This window comes from Esox lucius, chromosome 11, assembly GCF_011004845.1.
Source record: "Esox lucius isolate fEsoLuc1 chromosome 11, fEsoLuc1.pri, whole genome shotgun sequence".
Lineage (NCBI taxonomy): Eukaryota > Metazoa > Chordata > Actinopteri > Esociformes > Esocidae > Esox > Esox lucius.
Genome location: NC_047579.1, coordinates 39,194,299 through 39,207,076, shown reverse-complemented (window position 1 = coordinate 39,207,076; position 12,778 = coordinate 39,194,299). Strand labels below are relative to the sequence as shown.

The 12,778-nt window shown below is 47.0% G+C and overlaps 1 protein-coding gene across 4 annotated transcripts in view; it reads left to right on the top strand.

The window, feature by feature from the left end:
- Positions 1-12,176, top strand: part of ppp1r9ba (protein phosphatase 1, regulatory subunit 9Ba) — a 63,334-nt gene extending 51,158 nt beyond the window's left edge. For all 4 annotated transcript variants that reach the window (XM_029123152.2, XM_029123155.2, XM_029123154.2 and 1 more), the window contains exons 6-11: positions 574-709; positions 3,803-3,946; positions 4,181-4,234; positions 4,328-4,557; positions 7,782-7,878; positions 8,067-12,176. In XM_029123152.2, the coding sequence (XP_028978985.1) occupies positions 574-709; positions 3,803-3,946; positions 4,181-4,234; positions 4,328-4,557; positions 7,782-7,878; positions 8,067-8,120 (715 nt within the window). In that variant the 3' untranslated portion in view covers positions 8,121-12,176. The remainder of the gene's footprint in view (positions 1-573; positions 710-3,802; positions 3,947-4,180; positions 4,235-4,327; positions 4,558-7,781; positions 7,879-8,066) is intronic.
- The last annotated feature ends 602 nt before the right edge of the window (positions 12,177-12,778 follow it).

Below are 12,778 nucleotides of genomic sequence, written 5' to 3'. Positions count from 1 at the left end.
TTTTCTTGATGCAACTCAAAGTGTAGTACCTGAAGTTTGAGACATTTTATTTTGATTGGTTAATTTCGGCAGTGACTGGAGTTTTTTCATCTTGCTAAAGCCGTATACTGTATGACTGCGACCAGCTCATCGCCCCCTACTGTCCCAGAGTAATATTAACACATTTCCCCACGTTTGTTTTCCACCATTTGAAGGAGTACACGAGTAAACATACATTTTTGCACGTTCAAAACTGCATTAGCAACTAAAACAAAGAAGCCTGCTGCTCACATAAGGGTGGGAGGTGATTTAGAGGGTTGGCCCAGGAACTGAAACAAAGCCAGGTCGAATCCCAGAGTAAAGATGCCAAAGAAAATAGCCTTAAGCAACTTGGCCTGAATTGCTTTAGGGTCGCTGGGGTCACTGGACAGTGGTGACCCTGACCCCAGCCTCAGTGGGTGTCTGCGGAGGAGTTTGTTGTATTCCAAAAACAACTTTCCAATTCACGTTTGCCTTTTAATACCTGTGTGTGTGTGTGTGTGTGTGTGTGAATTTTGACAAATCTTAGCTGAACGTGTCGTTGTCCTGGTGTAGGTTCATGATTGGCCGGGAGAAGCCCGGGGAGCAGAGTGAGGTGGCTCAGCTGATCCAGCAGACCCTGGAGCAGGAGCGCTGGCAGAAGGAGATGATGGAGCAGCGCTACAACCAGTACATGGAGGAGGACGAGGAGGTGAGGGGATCATCTGGGATGGGGCCCCTACCATGACCTGTTAGCATCCGGCCCTGGCCAAACACATAGACATAGACACACAGGGAGACAGAGACTCACAGGGAGACAGAGACTCACAGGGAGACAGAGACACAGGGAGACAGAGACACACAGGGAGACAGAGACTCACAGGTAGACACAGGGGGACAGAGACTCACAGGGAGACAGAGACTCACAGGGAGACACAGGGAGACAGAGACACAGGGAGACAGAGATACACAGGGAGACAGAGACACACAGGGAGACAGAGATACACAGGAAGACAGAGATACGCAGGAAGACAGAGACACACAGGGAGACAGAGATACACAGGGAGACAGAGACACACAGAGACACACAGGGAGACAGAGACACACAGAGACACACAGGGAGACAGAGGGAGACAGAGACACACAGGGAGACACAGGGAGACAGAGACACACAGAGACACACAGGGAGACAGAGACTCACAATTAAAAAGGTTCATTCATCCAAAACATCTTTTTGGATGAATGAACAGAGAACAGAGACACACAGGGAGACAGAGACACACAGGGAGACAGAGATACACAGGGAGACAGAGACACACAGGGAGACAGAGATACACAGGGAGACAGAGATACACAGGAAGACAGAGACACACAGGGAGACAGAGATACACAGGGAGACAGAGACTCACAGGGAGACAGAGACACACAGGGAGACACAGGGAGACAGAGATACACAGGGAGACAGAGACTCACAGAGAGACAGAGACTCACAGGGAGACAGAGACACACAGGGAGACACAGGGAGACAGAGACACACAGAGACACACAGGGAGACACAGGGAGACAGAGACACACAGAGACACACAGGGAGACAGAGACACACAGGGAGACACAGGGAGACACAGGGAGACAGAGACACACAGAGACACACAGGGAGACAGAGACACACAGGGAGACAGAGACTCACAATTAAAAAGGTTCATTCATACAAAACATCTTTATTAATTCACTAATTCACTCAGTTACACGCAGGGAGACACAGGGAGACAGAGACACAGAGAGACACACAGGAAGACAGAGATACACAGGAAGACAGAGACACACAGGGAGACAGAGATACACAGGGAGACAGAGACTCACAGGGAGACAGAGACACACAGGGAGACAGAGACACACAGGGAGACAGAGACACACAGGAAGACAGAGATACACAGGAAGACAGAGACACACAGGGAGACAGAGATACACAGGGAGACAGAGACTCACAGGGAGACAGAGACACACAGGGAGACACAGGGAGACAGAGATACACAGGGAGACAGAGACTCACAGAGAGACAGAGACTCACAGGGAGACAGAGACACACAGGGAGACACAGGGAGACAGAGACACACAGAGACACACAGGGAGACACAGGGAGACAGAGACACACAGAGACACACAGGGAGACAGAGACACACAGAGACACACAGGGAGACAGAGGGAGACAGAGACACACAGGGAGACACAGGGAGACAGAGACACACAGAGACACACAGGGAGACAGAGACTCACAATTAAAAAGGTTCATTCATCCAAAACATCTTTATTAATTCACTCAATAATATGTCAAAATGAATGAAATATGTGACATTCCTCGTACACCCTCGCCACCGACAACAGATGTTTTGTCAGGCTCTTGGCACAATGGAAGAATACGCCTTGATCCGTTGTGAAGTGTGATCTCTTTCACACGCCTTGTCCCCCTCCCCTTGGCAGAGCCGTTTCCTCCCTGACACAGAAGCAGGGGGCTCCGATGCTTTTACACCAACACACATCCAAAGGGATGTTCCCTCCATGTCACTCCCTGTTCATGCTGGAAGGGGTGTAAGTGGTCCCAAAACCCCCCAGAAAACGTGAAAAATCTAAAAACACATCTACAAATCTAACTCACCGATTAAAATCCATGTTACAATGCTGGAAATTATGTATTTATATTTGACAAACAAACAAATATATAATATATGTTTACTAGATGTCAACCTAGTGCTTTATACCTTTGCAGTCATCTCAGGTTTCTACAAGGCCTGACTGAGAACCGAGAGGAACAGACAGCTTTCTGGAAGGAAACCCAGTCAGACACATTTAGTGCCTAATCTCCACTCAGTCTTCTTCATGGAGAGGAAATGCTTGAATAATTGAATCCGTCTCTATGTTAAATTCAGTCGCATTCAGTAGATGCCTGGGTGTGAAAGACTGTGTGGGCCAGGTGCCAGGGGCTTGGTCTGTTGTTCGTCACACTAATCCTCTCCACAGATCAGGCCTCCCTCCCCACAGATAAGTTCACTCTCTCAACAGATCAGGTCTTCCTCCTTACAGATCAGGCCTTCCACCCCACAGATCAGGCCTTCCTCCCCACAGATAAGTTCTCCCTCCCAACAGATCAAGCCTTCCACCTCACAGATCAGGCCTCCCTCTTTTATGTATGCATGTGGGGACCAATAAAAAATAGTATAACCTGACAAATTAGTCCCCACAAGGTGTTTCAGCTACTCCCCACAACGAAGAATAAGAGAGAGAGACAGCAGTGGTCTGGTCTTCCCTAAGAGAGGGACATATTATTAAGGTGAGGGTGCTTTGTTGAGGCCGCGATCTAACAAAGTTGTGGTGAAAACGTGTTTGTGTCCCCCATGAGAATTAGTATTTGCCTACCGGTCTTCTGGTGTGTGTATCCTGTGTGTGTTTCTTTGTACCGGTGTGTTTGTTTTATTGTATGTGTGGAAGGCTGTGGTGTCCACAAACATGTAAGCTCTGCCTTTTAACAGGATTCCCTGGTAAACACAAAATGGTGGTTGCCCACTTCTCGGTTGTCAATTCTGGCCCACTGGTCTCTGCTGTTCCTGAAAAGGCTTTTTCCACTTAGCTCCACTTCACCATCTAGTGGCCGTTTTTGAGTGAAGGGAAACACTGGTAAAAAGAAAATGAAGACGTATGCTTTGTCTTTTAAGAACTGCCCCATCCACAGACAATAAGACATTAAAGGATGTTTATACACACTCTCTGAATATATTGTGAAGATTCTGTGGATCTTCTGAATGTCCTGCAGACGGGTGAGTACGCCACAGATGAGGAGGAGGAGATGAGCCCCATGTTCCCCAACGCCATCGAGGTGTTTGACCTGGCGGAGCAGGAGGACATGCTCTCCCCAATAGAGATGGATCCAGAGAAACTGGCCCACAAGTTTAAAGAGGTGAGCAAATCATCTCAAGATGAGTATGAAAAAATTGTGTTCTGTTTAACTTTGTTGAGGGTTATAATACATTTTGCTGGAGTACGCCATGGTGTCATATTTTAACCTACACATTTCTTTCTCCGTCTCCAACCTTCTCTCTATCTGTTATTCTGTCTTTTTCTTTTTCATTTCCCTCTGCTTCTGTCTAATCTTTCTCTTTGGCTTTCTCTCTGTCTCTCTCTCTCTCTCAAGCTTCAAATCAAGCATGCCGTCACCCAGGCTGAGATCCAACAGCTGAAGAGGAAGGTAAGAACGGCTCCAACACGAACTAACAGAGCTGGTGTCAACACAAAGTCCAGGAGTAAACCTTACCCCCTCCCCTCCCTCCCCCCTCTGTAGCTGGCACATGCGGAGCAGGATAAACTGCGCTGGCGTACGGAGCGCGCTCAGCTGGAGCAGAGTGTGCGAGAGAACAAGGAGCGCATGGAAAAGCTGGAGGGCTACTGGATGGAGGCCCAGAGTCTGTGTCAGGCAGTGGACGAGCACCTGAAGGAGACGCAGGCCCAGTACCAGACACTGGAGCGCAAGTACACCAAGGCCAAGCGCCTCATCAAGGAGTACCAGCAGAAGTAAGGCTGGCTGTAAGGGGGGCGTGGGTCTTGTTGGAGGAACGGAGACAGGGGGGCGTGGGGCTTGTTGGAGGAACGGAGACGGGGGGGTGGGGTCTTGTTGGAGGAACGGAGACGGGGGGGCGTGGGGTCTTGTTGGAGGAATGGAGACAGGGGGGCGTGGGGGTTGTTGGAGGAACGGAGACGGAGACAGGGGGGCGTGGGGCTTGTTGGAGGAACGGAGACGGGGGGGTGGGGTCTTGTTGGAGGAACGGAGACGGGGGGGCGTGGGGTCTTGTTGGAGGAATGGAGACAGGGGGGCGTGGGGGTTGTTGGAGGAACGGAGACAGGGGGGCGTGGGGCTTGTTGGAGGAACGGAGATGGAGACGGGGGGCTTGTTGGAGGAACGGAGACAGGAGGGGGTGGGGTCTTGTTGGAGGAACGGAGACAGGGGGCGTGGGGCTTGTTGGAGGAACGGAGACAGGGGGGGTGGGGCTTGTTGGAGGAACGGAGACGGGGGGGTGGGGCTTGTTGGAGGAACGGAGACGGAGACGGGGGTGCGTGGGGTCTTGTTGGAGGAACGGAGACGGGGGGGTGGGGCTTGTTGGAGGAACGGAGACGGGGGGGGCGTGGGGTCTTGTTGGAGGAACGGAGACAGGGGGGGCGTGGGGCTTGTTGGAGGACGAGAAATAGTCTTTAGATCGGAATCCAACCCATATCCTCGACGAACTTGATCGGAGGGGCCTTCCGTGGTCACATGTTGCTGAGGTTGACCTCCACAGAGTGGCTAGAGGTTTAATATGCGTCAACTTATGAGAAATGAACCTCATTAACAATTGAACACTTAATTTAGTGTTCAGTTTAGAGTTATTTAGTTTTGTACATGAGCCAAGTCTAAAAATCTGACATGAACAAATGAGTCTGTCGTATAATTAGGAGCACTTATCCATTAATTTGTTTGAAGCTCAAAAACAGAGTGACGCCTTCTTTAGCTGTCAGACTAAAACATAATCACATATGTAGTGAATGTCAGCTACTACAATAAAACATAGACTGTGATTTTTTTCATTTCAATATTTAAAATGTTTAAAAAAACAGTTTATAATGTAATTTTCGAACATTGGTCACATTTTCAATGCTAATATTGTAGAGTCCATCCACCTGATGATCCCTTGAATTTTTTGATGTTGGTTTTACTGGATCAGTTTCATTAAGACTTAGCCCAGCGTTTGTCACTGCATTTTTAAGTGTCTTATATTTTAGGAATAAAATGTTACGACTTGCTTTTACAGTAAATTCTGATTGGATGAAAATCGTGTGATCTAAGGTTATGACATTTTGACTGCAGTCTTTGCAGTTGCTTCTCAGTAGCTGCACCCGTCGCATGTTTTGTTGTGCGAGATGTGTTTACTACATTTTGAAGAATAACTTATGAACAGAGGCAACGCTGCCATGTTGATCGGAGCCTTGCCCAAGAAAACCACTACAGTATCCGAATTTTGCTTGTTGCAGAGTCACCTCCCGAGATTTCAATCGTGGACTTCCATCTACAGTCGGCTACTTTAGGCTACTAATGGCTTACCACTTGAAACTGTTAATTTAACCCTGCATTGCTGACCCTCGGTTGTAGGAGGAATATGAAGAGAATTCTGGTTTGTAGGAGGAATATGAAAACAGAATTCTGGTTTGTAGGAGGAATATGAAAACAGAATTCTGGTTTGTAGGAGGAATATGAAAACAGAATTCTGGTTTGTAGGAGGAATATGAGGAGAATTCATGGAGTTTGTTGACCAGCCTAAAGAGGATGACTGCTGTTGAATGCTGAGCTGAAGTCTATAAATAGCATTCTCACATAGGTGTTGGTTTTGTCCAGGTGGGTCAGGGCAGAGTGTAAAGCTATGGAGATGGTGTCTGATTGGGGAAGGTCTTTATTAGTTTGTGGGTGGTGACGTCATTGGTGCAAGTGTAATCCAGAACGGAGGAAGCATATGTTTCAATGTCCGTATGGGAGTCAAGTGTGGCTGGAGTGGCAAACAGTCTCCAGTCTGTGTGTTGAAACTGGTGTTGTAGTAGTGAGTCTGATCCCGCTGGCCACACTTCGACTGACATCATTGAAGGTTTCACCCGTTTAACAAGGGGTAAATACTTGGGGAGAACGAACAGTGAGAGGTGGTCTAACTGACCCAGGTGGGGGAGGGGACTTTCTTTGTAAGCCTCTGGAATGTTTGTGTACACCTGGCCCAGTGTATTCTCTCCTCTGGTGGAGCAGAAAACGTTCTGATGGAATTTGGGAAAAACTGTTTTCAGATTTGTGTGATTGAAGTCGCCTGATACAATAAAGGCACCCTCCGGCTGGGCAGTTTGCTGCTTGCTAATAGCAGCTAGCATCTCTTCCATTGCTAGGTTAGCATTAGCATACGGTGGTATGTAGGTTGTAGTAACAACAATAGATGTAAACTCCTGAGGCAAGTACAAAAGGCCTGCACTTAATCATCAGGTACTCCAGATCGGTTGAGCAGTGACTCCCGGTTACGTTAGTGTCAGTACACCATGCTTTGTTTACATAAATGCACAGGCCACCTCCTCTGATCTTACCATAATCCACCACTGTTCGGTCAGATTTAAAGACAGCGCGTCCCTCAAGCTCGATTACATTTGTAGGAGGAATATGAAAAAAGAATTCTGGGGTTTGTAGGAGTTCAGACAGAAAATGCCACATTTAAGTTTAACCATTTATTAGAACATGCACAACAATAATTTACACAGGTCTTGGCGTTAGACTTTGCTCCTCAAAGAAAACTCACTGCCATAACATGATCGTGTATACGATACTACTAATAATGATATCAACACCATAATATCACTAATAGCAATCCCCATAGGCAATGAGTAAGGTACGCAGTACCAACCCCCCACAAAGGAAACACAGAACCGAACATTTGGAGGCAGGGGTGGTGGGTGGGTTCGCACCTGCTTGCCTGTAGACCAGCACACATCTGAATGACTGAGTAACCTGACGATTAAATAGTCAGTTTGAAATCCACAATTCTGATAGGACCTATCCCAGTGGACAGCTGGTACGTCACTGACCAATGAGGTTCCTCGGGGGTTCCTGTCTGAACTGCTATGCTAATGAATATGAAAAGAGAATTCTGGGGTTCGTAGGACTAAGACGAATGTGGATTCTAGAAGTTGTATGATAGTTGATTGGTAGGATTAGTGTAACCAGGCTGTTTGTGTCTCAGGGAGATTGAATATCTGAAGAAGGAGACAGCCCAACGCAGAGCCCAACAGGAGACAGAAGCAACTCATAAAGAACAGGCAGATCTGCTCCAGGACAAGGTGTGTAGTTGGATATTTAGGTTCAGTGTGTTCAATATAACCACATTCTCATTAAAGATGTAAGAAATGTATGTTGCTATGCAATGTCAAGGCGTATTGGAAGAGGTGTTACTGGGGTGTTATCTTGCTGCCTGGACATATTGTTTTATATTAAAGCCCCCTGTCTCTCTCTTTCTCTCTGTCCTCAGATCACAGATCTGGAGACCAAGGTGGGTGCTTTGAAGACTTCTGATCCCTCCTAAATCTGCCTTCACACTGGGACCATCTTCTCCCAATCCACCTCTCCCATGATGGATTGTAAGAACGACAAAAATAAAGAACATAATGGAAAAAGAAAGACTTTAGGGGCAGCAGTTTGAAAGTGAGTGGCGGGGGTGTCTTTTTCAGAACCTGAATCTTCGCATCAAACCACAGTCAACTAGTTAACTTACCAAGAGATCTGTGATGGAGATCACGTCCATGCTCGTCTTTTTATAATATTACCTGTAACGTAACTAACTAACCAACCAACCGGGATGCACAGCCTCTCCTGACATCTACAATGCTTCTATACTGGATATGGGGAACACACTGGACAGAAGAAACTGTCATGAGGACAAAGACTCTCATCAGATTCTTGTGACAGACTGTAATGGTCACTGGTGACGGACAGTAATGATAACTGGTGACGGACAGTAATGATTACTGGTGACGGACAGTAATGATTACTGGTGACGGACAGTAATAATAACTGGTAATGGACAGCGATGATAGCTGGTGATGGACAGTAATGATAGCTGGTGACGGACAGGTATAATAACTGGTGACGGACAGTGATGATAACTGGTGATGGACAGTGACAGTGATGATAACTGGTGATGGACAGTGACAGTGATGATAACTGGTGATGGACAGTGACAGTGATGATAACTGGTGATGGACAGTGAAGATGAATAGTAACGGACAATGACAGTGATAAAAACTGGTGATGGACATTAATGGAAACTGGTGATGGACGGTAATGATATCTGGTGACGGACAGTGACAGCGATGATAACTCGTGATCGACAGCGATGATAACTGGTGACAGACAGCGATGATAACTGGTGACGGACAGCGATGATAACTGGGGACGGACAACAATGATAACTGGTGATGGACAACAATGATAACTTGTGACTGACAGTGATGATAACTGGTGATGGACAGCAATGATAACTTGTGACGGACAGTGATGACAACTGGTGATGGACAGCGATGATAAAGGGTGACAGACAGCAATGGTAAATGGCGATGGACAAGTAATGCTAACTGGTGATGGACGGTGATGATAACTGGTGATGGACGGTGATGATAAATGGTGATGGACTGTAATGATAACTGATGATGGATGGTGATTCTACTGTGTGGCATGATCTCTACAGCTGCTCCACCCTTTTTGTTCAGCTGCTCCGTGTATTATGGAAAGAGAGACTCATGTTGGGCTAAAGTTTGTTTGTACAGTGACGCTATGCTGGATGGAGATTGATTTGTCTGTATATATTCTTTACATATATTTAAAATTGTTTAAAGGCTTAAGCAATATGGCTGGGTCTGAGCTGGGGTGTGGGAGGATGTTGATATTGAAAAGACAGGGCACACAAAGGACGTCCATGTGAATGAAGTCCAAGGCCAAGTGCTGCATTTTCTTTTTTTTATTAGCAAAATGGCAAACAGGGTGTGAAGATGTGGTCAACAGTTCAGTGTGTTACCAGTGGGTTTAAGTGAGTCTCACAGTTTGGTCGTGATAACTTAGTGTCAGTATTATATACGGCCTTCTGCTTTACTCCATATACATTTCAGAATCTGGGTTTTCCCATCACTCCAACAAATAAGGTCTTTCTCACACGCTCACCTCTGCGCCTAGAACCACAGGAGTTTTAGCAGGAGTGGTTGAGTCTAGTCCCCAGTCAGTGCATCCCTTCCTAGTCTATGTAGCGGATGTGTGTGTTTGTGTGATGTTCGGGTGACTAGGACAGCAATGTCCGGGTGTCACACAGACTCTCCGTGGAAGGGAGAGGTGGAAGGAGGCTTGGGAGGTGGAGGGAGGAGTGGGTGGTGGAGAAAAGAGTCTGAGGTTGAGCGAGGCGTGGGTGACTCCAGCCTGCTTCGGTAACCGCAAGTGGCTTTTCTCCTTCATGTTTTCTCTGACCTGTGACATAAAAGGGGAGGTGAAAGCAAAGAAATGTGTGTTCCCGATCCAAAGCCTGTGAGAGGACCTGTTTCTTGTCCAGATGGCCTCGGGTCAGTGCAGGAGGAGCTGACTCGGGTCAGTGCAGGAGGAGCCGACTCGGGTCAGTGCAGGAGGAGCCGACTCGGGTCAGTGCAGGAGGAGCCGACTCGGGTCAGTGCAGGAGGAGCCGACTCGGGTCAGTGTAGGAGGAGCCGACTCGGGTCAGTGCAGGAGGAGCCGACTCGGGTCAGTGTAGGAGGAGCCGACTCGGCACCCGATTCGCCACCCAAAGCTGACTACTGAGATCCAGGGATCGATGTTGATCAGTACGCTCCCCGATCTCCTCTCAACCCAACCTGCTGCCTTGCACCATCAGTGTTGCTCATCTTTGTCAACCGTCTCTTCTTTCTGGACACATTTGCCCCCCAGCCCCCGACAGTTAGTAGATTTTTCTAAAATCAGTGGCCAAATGTCATTTTTAAGCTGGTGTCATCTGGTGTCATTTGGTGTTTTAATGTCAAATTCTGATTATTTTAACTATGGAAAACATGTATTTCACAGTGTTCATTGGCCCTATTGTATTTTATGTGGCAATACTGCTCCACACCAACAGAGGTCACTGTTTGACAGGCTTCAGAGGAATACTAAGTCAGTGTTCCCCGACCCTGGGTATTGGCCTCTCCACAGCGGGTAATTCAGGGGAACTCAGTGCAGATCAGAATTCAGTAGGCGGTCCAGTTACTATGAGGGGTTTGGAACCACTGACCTAGGTCACCGGGAAGGGGCTAATTCCTGGTTTACCGTCTGGAATAAGTTCTGATCTCTGTTCACAAGGTGCTGATATTAGTCAGTGCGGAAAGAGCAACGATGCGGTCAGTCATGACGTCGTATAGAAAGGGGACTTAAAAGGAAACACGCTTCGAGCATTTCTTTGTTGCTCTTTTAGTCTTGGAAGATATTGAACCATTATTAGCCTATTGAATCCATTCGGCATGCTTGTAGGCCTATATAGGATGCTGTTACAGTGTGAGTGTTCAGGGTATGGGCAACTCACCTTCATGGAGACAAGCAGTGCCTCTCATCCTTGTTGTATTATTGGTAGTGTGTGCTTCTCTCGCAGCTTCAAGCAGTTTATGTGTATTTTACCTTCATTTAAATCCATCTCCGCTGAATTTCCTACATTCGTGAAACAAACCGGTTTACCTCCGCTAGCCAAGAGGAGGAGGACTGTGCGTAGAACACGGCTGGATGCGTGCTGTTCTACCGCATCGGTTTTAGGATGGCTCTCGAATGGACGCAACCCGATGGGCTTGCCTGTACAGTCTCCATTACGAAATGGACCGCCTCTCACCTCTTGGACCGACACTGGACAAGTATTATTTGACAAAAACTGGACTTGATCAAGTGTTTTCACATACAGTAACATTCCGTGGCTGGCTACACTGGCAATGACGTAAAACCCATCGGTCCTGTGCGTTGGCTGACCGAAATGTGTCAGGGTGGGTGTAGTTGACTATTGAAATGGTCAGGCGAAGAAGCTGTGTCATTTAGTAAAGTGGAACCCTGACACGGCACCTATATTTTTCACGGTTTCAGTACTCCTTGGGGCAGCATTAGAACACAGTACATCTGCCGAGGAATGCATGTTCATGTCTGTAATTTAGAACAGGATAGGGAAACCTCACGAACACGTGGAACCTGCAGACAGACCCGTGAAACTGAACCGTTCTATTATATTGTCTTAGAGCAGAATTAGTCTTACAGTTTCTCTCATCTATTACATTCCATTGTACACTTTGTTGTTACTTGAGCGCATGAGATTCAAAATGACAGATAAACGTCTTTGGAAACAAGTTCTGGATCTCTGATTCGTACTGGACTCCTGCAGTATTGACCGTTATCCATTGGTACAGTGTAAAAGCGGTGCACTCCTGACGGGAAAGAAACCAGGTCCATTCCTTTTGTATTTTTTTATCCCTGCCATGTGGTTTGCGAACACAATAAATATGAGGAAATGGTATAAATATATATATTGAAAAATGTTCAGAAATTCATCTTGTTTGTCTCATAATACTGTCCTCAATAAACACAGGTGAGCTCAATGGAGCATAATGACTTCTGTTGTTTTTAGGCTTTTTCTAAGGAGGAAGTCTTCATACCTAGAAAGCAGAAAAACGTATCTCTGTCACAGACTATCTCCCCGTAGCAGGATACCTTTTAGACCACTGTGTTTCTGAACCCAGAAACAATCTCGTGAGACTTTTGGGAAGGCTTGCGAAGCAGACTGCAGATCAGACGTGTGGGGCAAGATCAGGAAAACCGTGTGAAAGTGGAAAACTGACAGATTTTAATTTAAATTTACAATTCGCTTTACAAACACCTTTACAGGAGCGCCTGATTTTCCGGTTTGGCGCGCAGTCATGCAGTAGCCTTGATAATGCATGATAAGCATTGACTCTTCATAGCCAGATCTAAGACTTGGCAGAGCCAAGTAGGGTGGAGCTAAGGTTAGGGATAGGGTGGAGCAAGACTAGGAGTTGGGTGGAACAAAGGTTTGGGATACCATGGAGATAAGGTTAAGAGTAGGGTGGAGCTAAGGTTAGGGATAGGGTGGCGCAAGACTGGGAGTTGGGTGGAACAAAGGTTTGGGATACCATGGAGATAAGGTTAAGAGTAGGGTGGAGCTAAGTTTACATGGCAGATTTAGGA